The sequence below is a fragment of the Canis aureus genome, chromosome 34, assembly GCF_053574225.1.
Source record: "Canis aureus isolate CA01 chromosome 34, VMU_Caureus_v.1.0, whole genome shotgun sequence".
NCBI lineage: Eukaryota > Metazoa > Chordata > Mammalia > Carnivora > Canidae > Canis > Canis aureus.
Genome location: NC_135644.1, coordinates 30026610 through 30051845, shown reverse-complemented (window position 1 = coordinate 30051845; position 25236 = coordinate 30026610). Strand labels below are relative to the sequence as shown.

At 33.5% G+C, this 25236-nt stretch overlaps 1 protein-coding gene and 1 long non-coding RNA gene across 6 annotated transcripts in view; one reads left to right on the top strand and one right to left on the bottom strand.

Annotated features, from left to right (window-relative positions):
* GALNT13 (polypeptide N-acetylgalactosaminyltransferase 13) overlaps nucleotides 1-25236 on the top strand; it is a 537911-nt gene that overhangs the window by 334382 nt on the left and 178293 nt on the right. For all 5 annotated transcript variants that reach the window (XM_077883057.1, XM_077883055.1, XM_077883056.1 and 2 more), the window contains 4 exons: nucleotides 7066-7232; nucleotides 7874-8081; nucleotides 10690-10860; nucleotides 23368-23485. In XM_077883057.1, the coding sequence (XP_077739183.1) occupies nucleotides 7066-7232; nucleotides 7874-8081; nucleotides 10690-10860; nucleotides 23368-23485 (664 nt within the window). The remainder of the gene's footprint in view (nucleotides 1-7065; nucleotides 7233-7873; nucleotides 8082-10689; nucleotides 10861-23367; nucleotides 23486-25236) is intronic.
* LOC144304621 (uncharacterized) lies at nucleotides 896-3556 on the bottom strand. The gene is made up of 2 exons (XR_013371548.1): nucleotides 3407-3556; nucleotides 896-3303 (listed from the first exon to the last, which is right to left on the bottom strand). It is a non-coding gene; the product is annotated as an uncharacterized LOC144304621 (long non-coding RNA).

Genomic DNA, 25236 nt, shown 5'->3' with positions numbered 1-25236 from the left:
CATTTCACCCTTCCAAATACTTAAAAGAGAAGAGAAGGTACAAGAAGTAGATCTGATAGCAAATAGGCCAAGAATCAGTACAGGGTCCAACTGGGTTTTAAAATAAAGGTGCTTGGGACATGTAAGTTTTAAAAACAATTAGTCAATATTGTTGAAGGCAACATAATATATAAATCAACATATAGAAACCCATGCAAAATTAAGTGCTTCATTTTACTTGAGGCCCCAAGCTGTTCAGTTATTATGAAAGAATCACTTTGCTGTTGCCCGAGTTTTCTTTGCATGGATGCATTGGCAAAAGATGAAATTTCCCTCTGTGAATATGAATTTTAATGGTTGGGAAACAAAGAAACCACGCATAATTCTGCAAGGTTCAAGGCAATTCCCATAGCTATTAAAAATAAGAAGTATATAGAGGACTTGCATTGTAAGTCTTTATTTTTAATTACTATTATTAATCTTCTTGATTGAGGCAGTAAAAGGTAACCACTGACTCACTGAGCAGCAATTCAACAAGTCATGCAAACTACGATGTTGACAGTCTTTGTAGTCCTAAATGGATTGTGTCTAACTAAACCACTGTATAATTATGGATCCTTTGTGATTTCACATTCTCATCTTATAGTCAATTTTTCTTTCTTTGATGTGGCATATTGTGTTCAGTAACTTATCTGAAAACATCAATATGGTTTTGAAAAGGATAAAATCAAATTGTAACAGTCTATGTTCCTATAATGTGTGCATAGCCGAGGGGAAAGATGGTAAATAGGTATGCTATCTCAGTGTATTTCCATGTTCCAGACATTGGAAATTCTACCCCCATATTCTCTCTAAATAAGAGCAGCTGGGTTTATTTCTCATATATTTATAAATCAACAGCAGATACAGAGAAGACTGGATGACATTAGTGTACTTTCAGATGACAGAAAATATTGTAAAGGAATTGAAGACTTTCTGACTTCAGTGCTTACAATTATAGGAAAATGCACTTTATTAATTTCACCTGATATAACTGCAAAAAGAGATGTATTAACCTTAAGCATCTTATTTTAAAATGTTGATGCAAGAAAAAGGTTTTATACACACACACGTGTGCACTGATAGATGTATATATATGCATACACACACATATATGTATATTTAAAGCCAATGTTTCTGTTAAAGAACTTTAAACAACCTTTTCCAGCTCTGGCCGCACATTCAAATTCCCAACAGAGATCTTTTTATAAATCCCATTGCACCTGGCCACACCCTAGACACCTTAAGTCAGAAATTCTGTGGTTGAAATCCACACATCAGTATTTTTTTCCAGCTCATGGGATTATTTCAATGTGCAGCCAAGATGAAGAGTCATAGATATATTATTACAGAATTAAAAAGAAATAAACTTTCACTTCAAGTATTATAGATTTGGCATGTCATAATATAGTATAAATATGAAATGCTATTATAATAAAGCTTATGATTTTACTAGAATACCAGATTTCAGGACCTTAGTTTGAGTAGTGGGCATCAAATATTCCCTTCAAATTGATGAAAATTGCTATTGCAGTCTGCCACTTTTACTCTCCAAGTTAATTACATATGCATTGTGTTCCCACAATAATGTCAACTTTTGCCAATCCCATTTAGATGTTTACATAAAAGAATAATAATATCTTCATAGGACAGATTGCTAAAAGCTGATTTGGTCTATATGTACATAATTTCAATGAAAGCTGTTTTCTGTGCTTTGTTTTAATCAAATGATTCCAGGGGAATAGCTATTTCTCTATTTGTTTTAAAGAAATATATTTGAATGTAAGATTAAGGCATATTTTTAAATTCAAATTTTTTCTAATATTCCAGACAGCAATAATATCATTTAAAACATTTGATGTAGCATATAGTGTGGGAAATAAATCACCACTGTTGCTAATATGATTAAGGAATAAAATATATTAATATTATTTATTACTTTATTATGCAGAATACTGAACCAGTTCTGTGACTTGAGACTTGCATTTTGTAAAATGAACATTTGTATTAGTTAAGTTTGAAAGCTGTTTCCAAATCTACCATTTGGGGATTTTGAGCTTCAATCTGCAGACCAAGCAATGTCTACTACACATTTCAGATTACCTACTTTATTCTTACTATGTAAAAGATAAAAAAGCTGAGGTGGACAGTGTGAAATAATTCTTGCAATATCACAAAGAAGTTGTTTGCCATGTGTCAGAAGAAAAGGTTTTTAGAGAGGTTCAATCTAAGTACTTATCCCACTTGCATCACATAGCCCTCTTGTTTTTGTTTTGTTTGTTTTTAATTATTTTTTTAAAAAACAGTGAGTTGAAAGCTCTGACAACTTAGATACCTAAAGGTCTTTAAAACACACACAAACACACACACACAGAAAACTAAAACCTGGGCAGCCCTGGTGGCGCAGCGGTTTGGTGCCGCTTGCAGCCTGGGGTGTGATCCTGGAGACCCAGGATCAAGTCCCGCATCGGGCTCCCTGCATGGAGCCTGCTTCTCCCTCTGTCTGTGTCTCTGCCTCTCTCTCTCTGTGTCTATGAATAAATAAATAAAATCTTAAAAAAAAAGAAAAGAAAACTAAAACTAAATAACCCATTTAGTACTCTTTCTTGGCTAAACAAGAAATTATTCTATTCACCTGTTATTGTAATCATTGTAATAATTATTACAATTATTCATATTCTATTCACCTGTTCTAAGATGCACCCTTTTAGTTTTACGCGTCTGAAATCAGGATGAGTTTTACAGTCGATGGTTAGTTAGAATCGTTGTCAACCAGCTGGCAGTTGTTATAGAAGCCGTATTTCCTAAGATTGTATGAATGTGGTCATGACTGTTCACATAGTCCTGCTTCACCTAAGTTATTAACTACACTATTTATACTACAGGTGCAGAGTTAATTGTCATTCAACATTCCCTCAGAGAAGTTACAGTCTGATTCAATATTGGAACAAAAAGTTATTGCATGAAAAGAAAGGCAAGGAAACAGTGACAAGTGTTAAATTTCCTAAGAGGAAGCAAATGTTCATTGTTGGAGCAGTGACCACAACTCTATATTTTCTTGCTAATCAACAGCTGACTGATTTATATAGCCTTATTTCTTATCATGTCAACCAGGCAACAATATCACCAGAGATCTCATTAGAAATGCAGAATCTTGGGCAGCCCCGGTGGCGCAGCGGGACCCTGGATCGTGTCCCAGGTCCCAGGTGGATCGTGTCCCAGGTCAGGCTCCCTGCATGGAGCCTGCTTCTCCCTCTGCCTGTGTCTCTCTCTCTTTCTCCGTCTCTATGAATAAATAAATAAATAAATCTTAAAAAAAATAAATAAACTAGGAGTGATGATTTAAAAAAAAGAAAGAAAAAACAAGAAATGCAGAATCTTGAGGCACCTGCGCTAGTTGTTTAATCATACAACTCTTGATTTCCGCTCAGGTCAAGATCTCAGGGTTGTGATGTCGATCCTAAGTCCAGCTCGCTCTGGGCATGGAGCCTGCTTAAGATTCTCTCTCTTCTTCTGTGCCCCCTAAAAAAAAAAAAAAAAAAAAGAATGCAGTATCTTGGGCCCATCCCAAATCTACGGAATCAGAATCTGCATTTTATCAAGATGCCCATATCATTTCTTTGCCCCTTAAAATTTGAAAAGCATAACTTTATAGTATGAAGGAAGATACCCACAAGAAGATGAAGCCATTTTATATTTTGTTACTGAGATGTGTGCTTAGTGTATGCCTCTCAGATGTTAAGCAATGCAACCTAAAGCTAGAAAAAGCCTCTTAGAGTAGATGAAAGAAACTTCAAAGCAACATAAAGCTGATGTGACTGATTTATAAACAAGCATGACAATATTGATAGAAATCTATGTTCAAGTAAATTTAAAGGCTTGTTCAATAAGCTCTATCTAGGTATTAAATAGACTCTAGTGATAAGAAAGTATATGCTGTGATTTATTTGACACTTTTTCCTTTCCTAGTAATACATAAGATGATGGTGTATCTTACTACGGGTGAAACAGTAGATGTGATGAAATACAGAAAATGGTAAAAGTACAGTGTATCACAACCCCATTAGAAACCATGGAAATAACTCCTGTTCATAAGCCTCTATGAACTGCAGATAGGAGGATAAACTGACATTGAAAATAATTGATATTATTCTAGAAATTATTTTATGATGAAAGTTTTCTGTGCTAAATAATTGTTTACATAGGAAGAAAAGGAAGAATTAATAAACATATTAGCCACATTTTATTTTTATGCTACATTAAATAATGACACAGCAGAAATTTTCTCTAAACATAATAGTTGCATTAATAGTAAATTAGTTCATTATCTATTGTCATATATATTGAATATAAAATTAACATTGTGAGTAGATTTTTTTAACAAAAACAAAGCATGATAGATGTATTTTAAGAAGCTGGATTTGAATATTGCTTTTAGTTTGGTATTTTAAAAGGTTTATCTACCCATATGATCCTCTGTTTTGTTTCTTAAATTCCACGTATGAATGAGATCATATAATAATTATCTTTCTTTGATTGACTTATTTTGCTCATAGGGGAAGAGAAGAAAAAAATAAAATGAGACAAAATCAGAGAGGGAGACAAACCATTGAGGCCCTTAAACATAGGGAACAAACTGAGGGTCCTTGGAGAGGAGGGGGCTGTGGAGGTGTCGTAACTGGGTGATGGACATTAAGGAGGGTATGTGATGTGATGAGCACTGGGTGTAGTCACTGACTTCTACCTCTGAAACCAATAATACATTATATGTTGATTAATTACATTCAAATAAAATTTTAAAAAGTATCCTTGAAGGAAAGAAAAAAAAAACATAAGGGATGGACCCATGGAATTCCAAGGTCCCCCCATATTCAACTCCTGAGACCAAGACCTGGCTGGTTTCCATCAAAGCTATCCACATTGCTTCAAATCACCCTCTGTGTTTACTGCCTTCCAGTTAACTTGTTTTGCCTTAAACATCAGCTTTTAAATAAATGAAAGACTTAAAAAAATCTATCTAAATATCTCATTCATTTTTTTCTTTATTGGCATTTAGAATACAAATCATAAACATACATGCATACATAACATACAAAAAAACCCCATAAATCACTTTTTTTCCAGCGATATTGGTAAGCCCTTATATCCTTGGGTTAAGCCAGTAATTGTTGACTGTTGGATGCTTTCAGCCTGATTTTCCAGTTTTATTTCTTTATTGATAATAATCATGATGGTCTTTATCATACTTTTTGCTCAGTATGCTGTTTTGTTGAGCCAGAAGAATGAAGGTTTGAGGAAAATCATGGTGAGAACATGTCTGATTCACGAAGGTGGCTGAGTCCATTTGGTAATAAACTGTTTGGATGCCTAAGTCACATGCTGATGAGGCATATAAGAACCCATTTGAATCTTGCCACTAGAATGGGAGAAGATGGCTGTGAATCAAAGAACTTTTTCTCAGTAAATTTTGATTTTCCTATATACACAATATGTTTTATAATGTGAGTAATTAATGAATGCTTTTCAAATAAATATATACAGAAAAAATGTCGTAGTTCAGGTACAGTACCTTCTTGCCTGACTATATTGTAGATTTCACTAAGTAGATGATATTTTAGACTGTTTTAAAAGATGATTAAATGTTTCAATAGGCATACAATCAGTATTTGTTTAATTTTATACCCTTATGCCCCACATTTTATTGAATTTTTTCACTCATCTATGAAGAAGACTAATTTTAATACTTATTTTGTGTCATGCATTAGATCATTCATGAGTGGTAGCAAGTATCTAGTTCATTTTATTTTATGGAATTAATTCTCTAGCCCTTTAGAACATTTTATATGAAACAATAACCTAAGGTGAATAAACTTCTATTCCTGTTCCAGATACCCAATGACTTTTTTTTTCTCTAAAATTTTATAATTACATGATTTAAATATCTGAATGTTGACAAGTTGTTGGGGATGAAGACCATCTGCCTGTCCTGATCACCTAGGACACTACATATATCATTTATCCAAATGTACCTTTTTAATTTGATTTTTGAAAAGTAAAATCTGGACTTCTTTGGATTTATAAGCAAAACTAAGTTTTTTCTCAAAACATCAATTTTTAAAAGTAATGAGAATTATTGTGGGCTCTGTGCAACTGGTATCATCTGTTTCACCTAAAAGTTTTTTCTTGAAAATGCAGCTCTCAGGGTTCACCTCAGACTGACTAAACCTGAATCTGCATTTTAACAAATCTCTAGGTGATTCCTATGCACATCAGAGTTTGGGAAGTGCTGGTAGCCTTCACCTTTTCTTGACCTCCAATCTGCAAAGTAAATCCTAGCCCCTAAACTCTTCCTTCAAAGTAGACATGGTTTATAGCATATTCAAACAGAATGGAAAACACACGACTAGATTTTAGAATAGAAAAATAATCTCAGTTTTACATGCTTCAAAACCCTGTGAACATGTCTTTTCATGTTCTTAAGACTTTTTGAGTTATACTATTTTTTTTTCTAAACAAGGAATTAAATTATATACACTAAATGAATTCTTATGTCCCTGTTGTACCCTGGTCTTCTACTGATAGTCTTGGAATGTTATTTTGGCTTTCTTACACTTGTGGAGATCATGCTGCTTTGTTCCCTACAGGAATTAAAATAAGGGACATCTGGGTGGCTCAGCAGTTGAGTGTCTGCCTCGGGCTCAGGACGTGACCCTGGAGTCCTGGGATTGAATCCCACATCGGGCTCCCTGTAAGGAGCCTGCTCTTCCCTCTGCCTGTGTCTCTGCCTCTCTCTGTGTCTCTCATGAATAAATAAATAAAATCTTTAAAAATGGAATTAAAATAAAATATTAGTAATTATGCATATTTAATTTTCAAAATACCACATAATTACAACATTTATTAAAAGGAAAATTATTTTACATAATCATAAAATGTTTCCTTAGTAAGGGGCATTCAAGTATAAAGTTGTTACCAGGGATATTTTTTATTACAATGATCAGAATGAAAAATGAATTTATTAGCATGTCTCTCTTCTTTCTTTTCCAGATGCAAGACAAAGGTCTACGCTGATGAACTTCCAAACACAAGCGTAGTCATTGTGTTTCACAATGAAGCTTGGAGCACTCTCCTTAGAACTGTTTATAGTGTTATAAATCGTTCCCCACGTTATCTGCTCTCTGAAGTCATCTTGGTAGATGATGCTAGTGAAAGAGGTATAAATATTTTTCCCACTATATATATTTTTTAATCAGAACACTTTATTATGGTCAAATAGATAGCCAGCCAATGATCTGTATTTTCCTTATAATTATACTAGCCCTGAAATCACCTATCAGATTTTCATCAATATACCTGGTTAATGCCAATTCCAGGAATATGAAACTAATTCTTTCAGTTTCTTTCATGATTTCATTTGATCTGTACTAACCTAAGAAATCAGCCGAAGTGATTTTTTAAAATGTTTATTTTTTTCCAGCTTAAATGATTATATGATTGAGCATTAATACGATTTCAAGGACATTTATCTGTGTGTGTGTGTGTGTGTGTGTGTCGGTAAAAGCAACATAACTTATAAATAAGTCTTCATTTGTGCTCTTGTGGCCCAATTTCTAAATTAGAGTCTGGTATATTAACTTCCTATTATATCCTTATCTTTGCCAGTCAACTTGATAGAGTTATTGTGAAATATATATTAAATTACTGATAAAATCTCTATATATTTATTTCACCTAATCCCAAATAATGTCAATAGGAGCTGGCTACCATTTCTATGTGTTGAATTCCATCTGGGCAGGAGTATCTCTATGTCTTAAAATAGTCTCAAAACTTTATAAATTCTTATTGCACATTACAGATTTTCTCAAGTTGACATTAGAGAATTATGTGAAAAATTTAGAGGTGCCGGTAAAAATTATTAGAATGGAAGAGCGTTCTGGGTTAATACGTGCCCGCCTTCGAGGAGCAGCTGCTTCAAAAGGGCAGGTCATAACTTTTCTCGATGCACACTGTGAATGCACCTTAGGATGGCTGGAGCCTTTGCTGGCAAGAATAAAAGAAGACAGGTAAGAATACATGCATTATGTCTGCCTGGGTTTGAGCCTGTTAGGACAGTTCTAGGTAGCGGTCAAAACTTCTTCATAAATTGCTATTTTTAGGAAGTTTATTTTCTAGCTTTTAAAAAGCACCCCTCCCCATTTAATAAAGCCTTATTTGTGCTGGATATTAATATTTGATTAAGAAATAATCAAACAATTTAAACAGGAAAAAATGTTATTCATTTTGTAGGTGATAGAAATGAGTCCAGTTTGACATAGTGTCATGTTTTATAAAATACATTTCAAAGCACCTCAACCACCCTGTGAGATACATAATATAGATGTTCTTATCTGTACCTAATTGAGAGGAATAAAGAAGTTAAGTAGCTTGTCCCAGTTACTAGAAGTGTTGGGAGCAACAGTATATTTCTTTCCATTCCCAGACCAGTGTTCACTGCCCTTATTCAAAGTCTGGTTCAAAACCACCTAGAGGATCTTAAAAATGAAGACACACACTCATACATCCCACTGTATGGAATCACAGTAAAACAGACAAAACAAAACAAAAACAGAGCACAACTATTAGAATTTTAATTATTTAAACAATGTTGCCAATTTGTACATACAGATTGTGAAATCTGAAAAATAGAATGGCACTTTATAGAAATTAAGAAACCTGATACTTACCTGCAATTCTTTCTGCTAATGATGCTATCAAGTACAAGCTTTTCTTACAGATATTCCTTAACATTGATGATAAATGATTATAATCCCTAAGTACCTAATGAAGACAACTGTGTAGAATGCTCTGATACAATAACAAAGCATTGCATAACACCTCGTTTGCATAGTCATTTCACTTACCATAGAAAGGTCTTCTTAAAATTGCAGTTTTTAATTAAGCTTCCAAGACAAGGGCTGCTTAGTGTGAGCTCCTCCAGCTACATCATGTAATCGGCAGGATTTGGTACTTGCCAGGAAGATAGATGGAGGTTGTCAGTAAAATGAAGCATAGCAGTTGAAGAAAGCAGTGGGAACCTTTTAGTCAACTGAGTGTAGTACACAGCTAATAACATTTTTCCACGCCATGCATTGTACAGTATGCACAGGAGGGTAAGACTGGCAAAGTAAAATGAACTTAGAACATCTTAAATGCATTTCCTGGCAACTTTTCATACATTATGCTGCTTTTTTAAACATGTGTTTCATATTCAACTTACTGAATTTTTAATATAATATTGTTCAATATCATCATGCATAGATCATTTATTTTTTAATCTAACAATATGTTTAGATTGTATTTGCATCTAATGAATTCTAATGTCTTGTCCTGCTTATACATTCTAAAGTTGCCATAACTAGATAATAAAGTGCTATTCAAGATTATTAGATCTGATTTTGCTTCCCTACAAATTGTCATTAAATTTAATGAAGAAAGAGAGAAAGACATTGATTTTGTAGGGGCCAGAATTACCAAGAAACTTTTCCAAGGCTAGATGAATTCTATTGATTTCTGAGAACTCTAGGCTTTGGCCAATTGTGTGGAATAGAAAACCTAATTGAAAATGAGCATTTGTGATACTGGTGTTACAAAACCAGAATAAAATAATGGACAACATCTATTTGCTTTCCACATTTCTGGGTGATTCAAAAGCATATTTGTATATTTACCTCCCATCAGATATGAAAAATAAGCTCTGCTCTTTGGAATTAGCTACAAGCAATGCAAACTTGAGTAGACCTGAACATTTGCTATAGAGATGACAGATATCTCAAAATAAAACATATAAGCCAGGAGTAGAGGAAGACTGGAGAAAGCATAACACGGATTAAAAGAATATCCAGTCTTCTCCTATTGTGGAAGTTACTTATCCTAAAAAAGCCACCATGAAGAACACCCACTCTCCTGGCTCTCCCTCTTAACTTTAAGAAGAAATAGATCTTTAGATACAACACAGAAACTTAAATTGCTTATTTTTCCCTATTTTAAAATATGCAGATTGTTATAGTTAATTCTGAGGTCTAGGTCAACACACTTAGAAATTGTTATGTCCCTAATATCTTTCAGAGGAAACATTTACTTACACCGATAATGATGATTTTTATTGTTGCTTCTGTTTCTTGATTTTTACTTGTTTACTTTTTCTAGTAGATATTGGCCCCAGGAAAATTTTTTCAGAACTCTTTAAACTAACCTATACCCTTTGAGATTCAAAATACCAGGTCTAATTCGTCATCATCCATTCACTATTTCTGCATGCTATTGCTTTTCAGTGGGCTCTTACTAAAATGATGCATAATATCGAAGTAGCTCTACTAATCATGCTGTGGGTGGAGGTTTTATGAAAAATAGACCATGTTCATTCTGCTGAGTTAGTATTTAGAATACATTTGGATATCAGCTTGAAGACCAATTAGTGTATTTGATTAGATTGTAAATGATAGAATGGAGTAGAGACTGTAAGGAAATGTAAATGGAAATGATTCCATAAAGAAAAAAGATAAAACGAAAATAAAGTTATATTAAAGTAACAAAATGATTAAATTTCAATTTAACATCTATACTGGATCTGAAGAAGCTAATGTAGTATTTAAATTATTATTTATATGTAAACTGGTTTCGATTTTTCTGCAGGAAAACAGTGGTATGCCCTATCATTGATGTAATTAGTGATGATACCTTTGAATATATGGCTGGGTCAGACATGACTTATGGGGGTTTTAACTGGAAACTGAATTTCCGTTGGTATCCTGTTCCCCAAAGAGAAATGGATAGAAGGAAAGGAGATAGAACATTACCTGTAAGGTATGTAGCTCATATCTTCCAAAGGCTAGCATGTTTATTTCTATAATAATTAAGGAGTATTATGAATTTGTGCTCTCATTTTTAAGTCTTATAAAGGCATATACTTTTTATTCATATACACATTTACATTATCATTGCTTACATGATTATCTAAGAATCAATGACAATATTAAATTTAGTTTAAATTAGTACAGGTAAATTTAATTATTGGCAGAAGTGCCAAATTTCTTTTGAAACTTTGTGTATTCTTATATTCAAAATATATTTATTGCGAATTTTCTGTGTGACAGCCTTGATGCTTCCAATAAATATGTATCTTACCAAAATGTATATGCTTTATAATAGAGATATTCTCAAAATTGAAATAAGTAAAAATGTTTTGGTAGATATTCTAAATTTACTCACTTCAAAGAGCTGTCTTCCTTATAGTTATATAAGAAAGATCCATTTGGAAAATTTTAATATATTAACAATTATGACAGATTTATTGTTTGATCTAAATTAGCTAAAATAGCTATTTAATTTGAAGTATTGATTCATAAAATGTTTGCTCTTAATACAAAATAAGAAATATCATTTGTATCTTTAGTTGTCTAGATCAGCATTACTCACTTTATTTACATAAAATGACCACCTTCTTATTTTAACATATTATTGTGTATCACTTGCTTGCAACCAAAACTTGATTTCCTAACAACATATTGGAGAGGGAGATCACTAGTTTTGCTTTTTAAAGATAAATTTGGCAAATCATGATTTAGTTTGAACAATAGAGAATTGCTCTAACATCCTAAAACAGTATCTGTGACCCGTTATCTAAACAAGGATGTCTCCTAACCTACTGAAGTAATGACTTATCTGTTGGCAAGACTAATTACCTAATGAATGAATTAAAACTAAAAATTGGCTCATGGAAGAGAACAACTTTGTTATAGAACAGTTAATATTGAGACAGTTAATCCTCTTAAGGAGATATTGCTACATCAAAGAGGAAAAATAAAACGTGGCTCCAAATAATTGCATAAAAACATGAAGTTATTATTTCAGCATTTAAAGTATAACTTAATAGTCTTTAAATCTTGCTGTAATCTTCAAATTCACTAAGCTTATTGACCGCTGATCTTGACCAGCTGAGGAAAGACAGTCACTCTTAATACCATTGTTTATTAGAAATCCTGTTTTCACAGATCATGGCTTCATTTAATGTTACCTGATTTTTCAGCTTCGGAAACCACGTGAAAATTATCAGAATACTTGACTACTACACTCAAATATAATGTGTTTATTCATCTGAGAATGAAGTTTGAAAGATGATGTAGTTATTTTTAAACACATTGGCAAAAGATATATTTTTTAAAATGCATTGGTTTTTTAAATACATTCGCAAAAGGATTTTCTTGATTTTCTCAGAGTGAAAAGGTAGATAATTAAGAGTTAGCCAACATTCATGGTTAGGAATTTCTGACCTCAAAAAAAAAAAAAAAAAAGGAATTTCTGATCTCATTCACAAAAGTAAATATCTACATAGCAATCAGCCATTATTTCTCATCATTCATTAATTAAAACAAAAAAGGAAACATTCAACTTGCTATGTTTTGACTGCAACTTGTGTTTTTACTGTAGTGACATGGAGACCCAATAAAATCTCAGTATCTTTTATCTATTTCCCTCAGTAACAGCACAGTATTTTACTTTCTAAAATGCTGAGGGAGCTGGAACAAGAGAAACAGAGAAACCTCAGTCTTTGCTGAAGTTTCCAGATTTTTATGGCAAAAGGTTAATTAATTCACGGGCTGTGTTGTAGCAGCCTGCATGTAATTTTCATCAGCATAGCTGTAATGTGAACTTTCTTTGTACTTGTAATCTATTACTCGAAGACGTGATCATTTTTCTCACATTCGTACAAACAGATAAATCATTCTAGGTGTTGAAGACAAATTTTTTTTCTCCTACTTGATTAACAGAATTCTGAATAGCTAAGGTGATTAAAATGAGGTTAAATTTTAGTTTTCTTAGTGAAATGCTTCATTTAAAATGTCAGTTATGACAGAACTTTCTAGCGACTATAATTGGCTAGTTAGTCATCATTTAGAAATACAATCATGCATAGAGAACCAACTTGAACTTGTGACTTAGCCTTAGTTATACCACATTTAAAGTAAAATTTATAATGGCTATGGATATTATTCTATTGTCAACGTCTGGCTTTGATATTTTCATTTTGATACTAAATGAAGTTTGTAAAATACTTGGTATTTTGAAGTTATGAATATGGAATAATAGCACACATAATCTTGAATGTTTGGTTTTCTTTAATTAGTAAACTCTCCTTGACATTTTAGCAGTCATAGTATACGACTTTTCAATAGTGTCTCAATTATATGTGCAACAGTAGGAATCATCAAGTTGTTAAACCAGAGGTCATAAACCAGGAGCTTGTGTGTCAGACATGCTCTGTAGTTGTGGGGGTTTTGGCATATACAGTGTTTTACATTTTTAAAAATTACCAACATTTTAAAAATGAGATGTTCTAAGTAAAAATATGAATTTTTATTTATTCTTGAAAATTCAGATCTTACTACAATGGTCATGTATTCATACTTGGCACCATCAGGTGGAGTTGAGTAGAAGCTACCATTTAGAAATGGCCTGAAAGTTTAGCTCAGTACTCCAATCCCTTTTTTTGTGTGTTCCTGATTCTGAGGCTGAAAATCAGTATCCATTTGTCATCATTCTTGCTTTAAGCAATGTTTCTTGGTACCTGTGTCCCAGACGAAGGTGAGAGAAATAGCTTATTGCAACTAATCAACCTCACATGTTGATTTTATTTGCCTCGCTATAATCTTTTAACTTTGTGACTTAGAGGCTACTGCCTGGGAAATGACTGAGTTTGAACTCATCAAACATGTTAGCTCTGCATGAATATGCATCTGTATTACCTCATGGAACAGGCAACAAGTAACATAAGTTATCTGTCAGTGCAGTTAATCTCCCAAATAATATCATTAGTTTAGGGTGTATTATACATTTTTCTGGTATATATAACTTTTGAGGTGATATGGCTCAGGCTATTGAAATGACTTAGATTACAAATCCAAATGTACATGCTTACCCATTGTTGAGCATGTGCTGGGTTCTGCACATACAAAGATGAATCTGGCTCTCTCTGCTCTGAAGCAGCTCACTGGTGCTGGCTATATATATCCTAGACAAGGGAATGAGGGAGCCCATGTGGCCAGAGTGTTGATGCACAGGAGTTAGACTACATCAATTGCTAGAGTGGTATGTGCTTCTGGAACAATCTGACTTTAACCTTATTAATACTCTTAGTTCCCTAATTATGCCCTCTAGTAACCCTCAATAAATAATTATCAAGATATTACTTTCTACTTTAATTTCTCATTAGTTAAAATAGATTACTTTGTTTAAAAACCTACTAGTTATTTCTCGTCTTTATAACTTTCTTTACCCTTATGGACTCTTTTATATTTAGTCATTATTAAAATTCTTGACATGACTTTCTTCATTCTTACTTGGAATACCATGTTCAGTATCTTCCTAAGGTAAAACAAAAGAGTCTTATATTCTCTTCTAATATTTGCTATCATAATAAATCAAACATAGATGTAATGATGGGTTTTATTCTTTACACATTTCACTTACTTAGATATCCCTTTTTATTAACATTTTTCTGATATTATACATTTATTTTACTCTCAACTGGAATTAGAAATTTATAAAGAAGATCAAATAAATTAAACATTATTATAATATCTCAGATTATAATTACTATTCCTTTATTGTGAAAAACTCATAGTATGTTCACATTTATTATTTCCTGTAAACTTATAGTATGATATCATAGAAGAAGCATTGAAGCTCTCTTTGGAGGATCTGGATTTTATTTCAAACTCCTTCAATTGAGAAATAACACATTCTTCTCATCTGTGGGAAGGAAAATTATTCCGTTTTGCTTAACTCATGAAGTGCTAACATATTAAATGAGAAATATATTTGAAAGGAGTGACTTTAAATTTATTTCTGAAAATGTAAGGTAACAAATATATGCATCACTAAATAAATGTGACAAGTATCTAAAAGTATAAAGAAGGAGAACACCAATGAGCCACCTCTTTTAATATCTTACTATATATCCTTCCAGAACATTTCTTTTTGGACAGATTTCTCCACAGTTTAAAAATGGATATATTTTTACCTATGCCATTAATTTTTTTTCAAAAATAAAAATTGTAATGGCTACTAGCATCTTATTTACTTAGCTCTTTTACTTTTTTTTTTTAAAGATGTATTTATTTATTTTAGAGAGAGAGAGAGATTGAGAAAGACTGGGGGATAGAGCAAAGGGAAAGAGAGAATCCTCAAGCAGACTCCCACTGAGCATGGCACCCAACATGAGGTTCAATCCTAGGACCTTAGGATCGTGACCTGAGCCAAAATCAAGAGATTGATACTCACTCAACAGACTGAGCCACCTAGGTGCCACAGCTCTTTTATTGTTTATAAAAACAACTGGAAATAAATAAATAAATAAATAAATAAATAAATAAATAAATAAATAAAATAAAATAAAAACAACTGGAAGTTTTTTTACACTTTATTTTTTGCCAATTTTGTCTTCTGATTTTTTTATATAATGTGATCTTTTTAGAATTATGCAATTAAGAAATACAAAATTTGTTTTAATATTTTTGATACTGTTTACCAGTTTGATTCCCCCTCAAAATTATCAGAATCTAATTTATAGTTCCTCTAGTAAGTATAATAAAAAAAAACACTTATTTATTATTTTATTCTGTAAAATGTTTTACAAATGAAACACAATATTTCCTATTATTTAATAGGAAATTAAAAATATATTTCTTAATTTTTGTCTGTCAGATTTTCTCTATTCGATTTTTCTCAATCCAATGAAAATATATTTTTACCTTGGAGAAAAGAAGCAGAGACAGATGCTCTCAAATCCTGTGATTTTTATAATAGGAGATACTAACACAAAGCACAGGGAAGGCTTATAAGCATAAGCACATGCTTATGTGAAGAACAAAGACTTTGAAGGAAAAAGTTGAACTTAGGAATATACCAACTGTTCAGCATTCTTACCTATTTATGTTAAGAATCAATACATGTTGTTTTTGAAAGAAAAAAAATCCCACCTTAGGTGGAGTATGCTAATCTATATTCTTTAAAGAAAACACCACATTTATATTATATTATTTCCTAATAGTTTAGAAGATAATTTACAAGACTTTCCTAGCAGTCTGTTGAGATGAGATGAAAACAGGGTATTAACCAAAACATTTAAAAACATCTGGCCCCATTGTTTATTTTGACTCTTCCTACGGGCAAAATGAAAGTAAAAGGAAAGATAAAAAATTTGCACCAATTACTGTACATCCTCTTGGAAGCTTAGTTTGTTGTGAGGATTATGAAAAAGGATTAAGGAAAATGGGAGAAAAAAAAAACTATTCCTTTCCTGGCATATAGGTATTTAAGTACAAGTTAAGGTATTTGATTCCAATTCTTGTTGGTAAATGGGATCTTTGGCAGCAAAACAAGCCATTTGCCCATACTAAGCAGAACTGTCTTTTTTTTTTTTTTCTTCTCCTTTAAAAATAGCTTTGAAACTGTGTTCCACAGACTGAAAGATTGAGCTCTCTTCCTTCTTCAGAGCCTAAACCAGCATGGGTTCTTAAAGTGATAGTTTCTTCTCTAGCAAAAGCATCATCTTCTCACACAAGTATATGTTCAAATGATATCTTGGTGTACAATATTTCACTAAACCCCATTTATTTTCTCTGAAAAACCTTTAAATATATTCAACATTTGATTATTCACCACTCTAATAAAATAAGTTCTGCTTTTGCTTCCTTCCTGTCTCTTCCACTTTCTATATTGGGGATAGTAGACAGAGAAAGGAGGAAAGGAGAGAAACTCACAGCATCTAATTTTCCTTTGATTTCTAAACATGCAAAATGGTTAACCAAATTATATTTAATGATTTTGAAAAAATATTAGATTATGTGAATATTTCAGCTATTTATGCCTCATATTTGTGTAAAAAATATGTTTATCATTTCTCTTTATTTTGACTTATACTAGATGAGAAATGTTCTTAACACAAAGCTAAGTACTTACAGTGTAGATATTGTGTTTATTTGATCATTGCAAAATACAGCCTGAAACTGTCCTATAGTCTCAAATATTTAGATTTTTTTCCCAGAGACCTTACTTATTTACTGAGTAAGATTAATAGAATCCTATTATAAAGGGAAAGACTAGTGAGAAGAAATGATGTTTCAAAAACTTTGAAAGAAATTGCTTTGAAGAGTAGTGGTAAAATTCATAGGAAAATACAGTGCATAAATTTGGGGCTAGAAACCAGGGAAAGTGTATTTCTAATTAGCTACCCCAAGTTCTTTGGTGTATATGGATACACTGAGAGAGGATTAATTGGTAGAGAGGAAGAGAGGTACTTAGGAAGAGAGAGAGAAAAAAGAAGGAAGTGAAATAAAGAAAAGGGAAGGGAAATAAAAGAAAGATTGTTTCCTTAATTGGGCCACTAACTACCTGGGGGCTCTTGAACAAGTCATTTAAACACATTGCAACTAAGTTTGGTTGGCCAGATCTATAGGGCTTTTAGAGTTCTAAAATACTACAATTATATTAAAAATTAATTAGACTCTGAAAATAATTTTTAAAAAGCTGATTATAATCTTGCCAAACACAGATGTTTTCCTTATTAAAATTAATTTTTAAAATGTGTAGTTCTTGTTTTGTGCTGATACTATTCTAATAGTATTATATACATTAATACATGTATCCTCCTTTTATAGATGATTAAATTGGAACACAGAGTTTAAGTAGCTCACTGAAGGTCACACTGTGGGGTTGAGTTTTAAACCCAGTCAATCTGGATACAAAGTCCATGCTCCTAAAAACTAAACTTATTCCCCTCTTGAATCTCCTGTAGTCTACCTGCTTTTCACATACATGGTGGTTATCCTGGTGTAAAATACCTGATATATCATCTTATTGTTGAAAATGTAGACATCACAGTTTAGCATTACTGAATCATCAAATGTGTTCTATCATATTTTTTTTTATATTTGCCAACTTCTGGTGAAATACTTCAGTATTTTTGCATGTCAAATGCTTATTTTTTTTTTTTTTTTGGAGTCCTTTCCTATATTCTACATTTTACAAAGCTTTGTATCTTTAATTCTAAAATACTATCAAACTCAATTCCCCAAACCTCTACCAGATGATAAAATCCTGGAATTAGCAAAGGCATTTTCATTACTCATCAGTTTAGCAGTTGTGAAGAAAGTATTATTTTTGTAATTTCAGAAATAAAATTGCAGGTGATTTTTAATTTACAGATAGATTGTTTTGTGGCCATGGGGATACATGCTTATTTGTTTATTTCACTTATTTAACAATTGTCTATTAATAGTCTAATAATATTAAACCAACATATTAGCTATATGTATATATAGGTGGTAAAATATATGCAGAAATAAGCGTTATACTCAACAAGAAGTAACAAAGTGCCTTGAGAGAGAAAGAGACTGAGGGCTGCTGAAGGAAGCAGAAGGGGATGATTATATCCAGATTGCAGGGAGGGGGCAGGGAGGGGGAGGATGTGGACACGTTTACCAGGCTGGTAAAGTTATTATTAACAGTTACACACTGAATACAGGGAAAGAGTTAAAAGGAATGGAAGTGCTCTTTGGGTGGCACCACATTACTGATGCCACAATAAGGAGCTGGAATTTCTTTTCTTCTTTCTTTCCTTCCTACTTTCTTTTTAAGAGAGAGAGAAAGTATGCATGTGGGGGGGGGGTGAGGGGAGGATGGAGGCAGAGAGAGAAAGAGAGAATCTTAAGTAGGCTCCATGCTCAGGATGGAACCAGGCACAGGGCTTAATCTCACAACCTTGAGAGATCATAACCTGAGCCAGTGGTCAGACAGAGCTTTACCAACAAAGCTATCCAAAAGTTGCTAAATGGGGTTTTATCATTTCATATTGAGATTCTGGAAGGAAATAGAGGACATTGAAGGAGAAGCATATGTGGAAGCGGGTAGCACATCCTCAGTGCTAAGTTGTACACCCCTAGCAGGGTCAAAGGGATTGTTTTAAGAAGACATATAGAAAGCAATTAGATAAACACAAACAATGTAGAAAAAAAACAATGAAAAAAAAAGCACAGACTAGGACTCTGTCTCACAGAGAGGACAATTACAGGCATATAATGAAGGAGGCTATACAGGTAAGGAGTATAGGGAGAGGAAAGTTCCCCTGACATAATGGGACAAAGAAAAATTATTAAGTGCTCACAGGTGCAAGACACTATTGTAATTGTATATTATACTCATGTTACAAATATGCAGTTAGGAACTTGAGACTGCCAGCAAGGGAAAGAGGAGGAAGGGAGATCAAGAAGAGTCATAAGAGGGATGCCCGGGTGGCTCAGCGGTTAAGTGCCTGCCTTTGGCCCAGGGTGTGATCCTGGAGACCCAGGATGGAGTCCCATGTAGGGCTCCCTGCATGGAGCCTGCCTGTCTCTGCCGCTCTCTGTCTCTCTGTCTCTCATGAATAAATAAATTAAAATCTTAGAAAAGAAGAAGAAGAAGAAGAAGAAGAAGAAGAAGAAGAAGAGGAGGAAGAAGAAGAAGAGGAGGAAGAAAGAAGAAGAAGAACCATAAGATGAACAGGAAGCCTCTCGGGAAAAATGCAATTGGAATCAGAGGTGAAAAGTGTTTTAAGCAGAGAGACTGAATTGTTTTCAAATGCTTCCAAAGGAAGACATTTTAAGGAAAACCTATTGGAGTTCAGAATCAACAAGGCCCTTTTAGCAAGAAGTTATTCTAGAGGTGGGAGCAGGATCCAGATTCCAGCTAGAAGGTCAAGAGGAGTTGAGGGAGTTTATAGAAACTTTATCTTTTCAATAAGGTTACCAGTGAAGAGAATAGAAAGTAAATATCCCTCATTTCAGTGAGTAGTAGGATGGAGTGAAGAACTATTTGGGTTTAGGACAGAACTTGATTGAGCAGTACCATAAATTCAAGAGGATGATCTAGAAATCAAAGGTATAATACATAAATGTAATAGTCAATGAGCAAGTGGCTGAAAGAGTAGTCAGAAAAGAGCTGGCTGAGGGCAATAGAGTGCATGTTAGGTCACAATGAAGAAAGGAGCTATTCTTTCCTTTGAGGCTGGAGGAAAAGAGGTCAGAAGGGACATACACATACTGAGGTAGAGACCGGGAGTTTTGATTTCATGACTGAGGAAACTGTGATTTTATGCATTGCCTTAATCTCCAGTGTTTTGAGAAGAGCCCAATACTTTTAGATAAGGGTCAGTCAAAAAAAATGAGACAGGTGAACAAATTAACACAGATAAAAGGATTGGTAGCTGTTTGTAGGCTAAGCAGAGAGTACTGGGACTTGAAGTATTACTAGTTGACCTCATCTTGTTACTGTTTCAATGACTCTCTGGATCCTGGGAGCACAGTGGATAATGCACCCGTAGGCTTACCCAGACACTGATAGCTACGAAAAGAATCAGATAAGGAAAGGACAGAGAACTTAGAATGCTAAATGGTTTTTTTGTTTTTTGTGTTTTTTTTCACTGACATGGCGGAACCTTGGAGAGAGTAAGAGGAAGGAAAGGAACAATTTCTGAAAGAGGTTGTTATGTGAGAATAAGGAATAGCTAAGGAACCCTAAACACCAATGTAGGATAAAAAAGTGACCATCGTAGGACTGAAACAGGAGGGGGTAAAAAAGAGAAAATTGTGTTCAGAGAGGCACATTTCAGATTCAACTTCTTGGACCTGAAGGAGATTCAAGTGATTTTAAAATCCAAACTGAGGATGTGTATGGGAAGTCAAAAAAAAATTTTTTTTAAGATTTTATTTATTTATTCATGAGAATACACAGAGAGGAGAGAGAGAGAGGCAGAGACACAGGCAGAGGGAGAAGCAGGCTCCATCCGGGGAGCCCGAGGCGGGACTTGATCCCGGGTCTCCAGGGTCACGCCCTGGGCCGAAGGCGGCGCTGAACCGCTGAGCCCCCGGGGCTGCCCTGGGAAGTCAAAATTAAGAGAAGGACACTCAAGACCTATGAATGATTATTGGCAATGAGGATGACAAAGAAAGATACACCACGTGACCTTATTAACTCTTTGTTATGTGCTGGGAGCCCTGCTAAGGGCTTTACTTCTGCTAACTCAGTTCACCTTCACCTACTGCATGCGTGGTAGGTAATATGCACAGCCACTGGGCTGATTATTCTCCCCTCCCCCACAAAAGGTATTGAATTGGTTAATAATTTCAAGCCATATATAGGTTTTTAATTTTCTAAGCACCCTGAGCACTCAAGGTCCACACAGGCCTATGCAGATAATTCATTAGGGACAGTACAGAACAGTTAACTTAGAATAGAACATGTTGCATAACCTTGGCTATGGCTGTAGATATTACATAAGGCACAGGCTCGGACTGTTTGAGAGAGCTGACAGTGCAAATACAAAAAAAAACCTCTCTAGGAGCATCTGTCTTCAGAAAATACAAGATTTTTTTTTGAGGAATTGTGATTTTATGTTCTTATTTTTGTTACTTTTTAAGCATAACTGAAACTTTTGAGTCATTCTTATGTTTAAATATATAAATTATTTTAGTCATTTATTATACATTTCTCACAAATTTATACAAATTATGACCAACTGTAAGATGAACTTCAATGCATGTATTTAAGCTAAGTGCATCAGTGCTTTATTAGTAAATAGGTAAGTGGTAAGCACTCTGAACTGATCATTAAAAATGCATCACTTAACATTCTGAGGCACTTGCTTGCATTATGATAAGATAATCGCAGCAATTTTTGTTCCTAGTTTCATTAAATAGACTACCCAGCACTATTACACCTTGTATAGTTATTGCCACAGAGTTCCAAAACCCCAATCAGGTGAGGGTCGGGGCTACTCCATAATTACCATCTGTTTAGCTCTGTTAGTGTTTCTCATTATAACTCAGAAGGTCAATGATACTGTTCCTGATAGCAATGCAGCAAGGCCAGAAGCAATAAAATAGTTCTGAGACTAAGGAGGCTCTGCTCCTCCAGCTGATGGACAGTTCATTGCTTGCATATAAACCAGTGAGAGCACCGGGAGAAACAGAGAACTTTGCAATGTGGTCGATATCCAAGTACAATAATATTTGGTGGTTTTTCAATAAACTACATTGTTCAATTAGAGGACATGAGCATATCCCGTGGCAGAGGAGCATATAATCTCGAGAAAAGCAACATTTGTTTTTCGTTTTGTTTTCACAACCTCAGACTCTGGATGAGCATTTCAAATTCCCTAGACAGGTTTTTCTTCTTTAGTAGCACATTAGAATCACCAGGGGACTTTACACACTACCAAAGGTCTGGCCCCACCCCACGCCAATTAAATATGAATCTGTGGAGAGTGATACCCAAGCATGGAAATGTGTTTTTTAAAAGTGCTTCAAGTGTCTCTAATGTGCTAGGAAGGTTTAAAACCTCTACTCAACAATTAACATTAAACGATAATAATTGTCAGTATACATAGATCCATTTGTGAAAAACCGGAATTTTTCTTTTTAGTTTCAACGCCTACTACTTGTATAAGAAGACATGCATAGTTCATACATTAACCACTGACTTTAATTAATCTTTTAAAATGAGTTAATAAGTAATCTTTCAAAAATTTAACATCTAACTTCGTGTTCTTATAGAGAAATTTCAAATCAATGTGAAATTTGATTGTGAGAATCAAACGGCATTTATTCCTGGGAAGAACTTTTAGAATCTGTGCGAAATAGATACGGGATTTATGTTTATCCATAGGGTCGTATAATTAACTCTATCGTTTTACTTGGGTAAGGAGAATAAACCATTATATGTAAAGCTCTTACCTCAAAAAAATACTTAATGTAACTATCATTAGATACTTATTGCCTATAAACATTTTACAGTGTTTAATAGTTTTCATATTTAAATAGACTATAGATCTTTACATAGAGAAACCATTTCCACAGGTTTCTAGAATTCACATTAAAATGATTTATAATTAGGTGACAAAAGATCACAACTGCTAGCTTCCTGACCAGTTAGTTAATCTCTTTAAGGGTAGAGCTAAGAGCACTCACTTCTCTTCACTCTGCCTTGCAGAAGAATAGAGATGCCCCCCTCTTAGGGGGCCAGTGTTCCTTATCTCTTTGATCACCTATAAGAAAGATATAGACTAATCTAAATTTAGTTTTACAGCAAATGTGAAATAAAATGCTACTTATAATTTTTAAACCTCTGACACCTTGGCTTTATGTTGCTAGTTTGAGATTTTTGAGTACTATTTTTTTTTTAATTTAAAATGTCTCAAAACTATTTGCTACAGTCTCATTAAACTCCACACATTGTTTTCAAAAGATATTCTTTTCTTTTTGTTTTTTTTTCAACTAGGACCCCTACTATGGCTGGTGGCCTATTTTCTATTGACAGAAACTACTTTGAAGAGATAGGAACTTACGATGCAGGAATGGATATCTGGGGTGGAGAGAATCTTGAAATGTCTTTTAGGGTAATTGCATTTTACTTTATTTTTTTTTACTCTGAACACACTATGCTGTAGCATGCACATATAGAACCAATAATTTACTGTCAAATCTTTTTTATTTTTTTGTGAAGTGATGCAAATTATTGATCAGTTGGTCATTTTAATACTTATTCAGAAGCTTTGCTAGTCTTTTTGCATGCAATATTTACTGTTAAATGGGAAATTATAGCTATCTTTAAAGTTTTCAAAAATAATTCTTTTATTCATCGTACAAAGACTTTAGGGGCTTTCAGTTTTTGAAATAAAGAAGGGCTTTATTTTTTAAATAAAGCATTACCCTGTAAAATCACTTTGTGTTTTCAAACTGAAACTTGGAAGTAATTATGTTACCTGAATTTGCAAGTGCTGTCTGGGTTATTCTCAAATACCTTTAAGAATAACCTGTGGTCAAAGGAACTCTGGATAATTCTGCAAGTAGCATGACTGATTTCACAACTATAGACATTATTGTTTGATGAATCAGTTTGAATAATGCAAATTCACTTATTAAATGGCCTTCCAAGCAAGTGAAAATTAAGGATGAATCCTTCATGCATATGATATTGGAGAGCATATGAATAATTTTTATATTTTGTTGTATATGGAAATTTAAAAAACAGACACATAAATGTGCCTTCATGCTAACAAATGATAAGAGCTAGAATAGTGGTTTGTTCTTCAAACCACATGTATTATTATTTTTAAATGAATTAAGTTAATAATACTGTTTTCTTTCTTCCTTCCTAGAATTTAACATAAAATATTCAAAATACTATATTAATTTTGCCAAAATTATGCAATGAAATTATTAAAGTTTAGATATATTTATCCATGAAGTTCAAGAGTTAAGACTTTTAATTTCTCATTTAGAAAGTCATTTGTTTTTCACTAATAAAATATAAATATATGATGTGTAAGAAAAGTCAAAATTTGAGAATAAGAATTACTTTGAATTTATATAATGTGGGATATAGTGGATCTCAGATAATCTGAATTATTTTAGAACCACTAGAATGGTCTTATTATGCCATTTTTTGCCTATAAAGCTTCCTACAGACAAATGTTTCAGAACATCATTAGCTAATGGAATTTTATTCTTTCCATATTGGCTTATGTACTTATGGTCAGTTTAGAACTTGCCCCATAAGATTAAGTACCATACTCAGAAATGTATTCTTGACACCACGCACATCATATATCTGCACAAATTTAAGTATATTTGGGGACCCAAACTTTTCATTGGGTGTAGTAGTTCTCATAGTGCAGAAAATAAGAGATGACAGTTAAAAAAATAAAAACAAAGAAATGAAAGGAAGGAAAGAAGGAAGGGAGGGAGGAAAGAGGAAAGGAAGGGAGAAGGGCTAAAGGAAGGTAGTCCATTGAAAAGCTAAAAAGAAAATTTGCAGTTACCCTAAGATGTAGCAATGAGAGTATTTACCCATTCACTAACCAATGTTCCTTGGATGTTTTGCTGGGATTACATAATAAAAAAATATCAATATAACAATATTGCTATTATCTGTGATCCTATTGCTCACCTTTTCTTCCTAAGATTTCTATTCACCTGTTTTTTCTCACCTATTAAGCTTGATTCTCTGCCAATGGATTCCCTTAACTTTCATCACATAGTTCCCATATTGGATGGATGCTCTTTAACTAATTGAAAGGTTGTTAGGGAGCGGCTTAGTGGAATAATATGAAAAACCAGGAGAACATGAGAAATGCAGCAGATACAT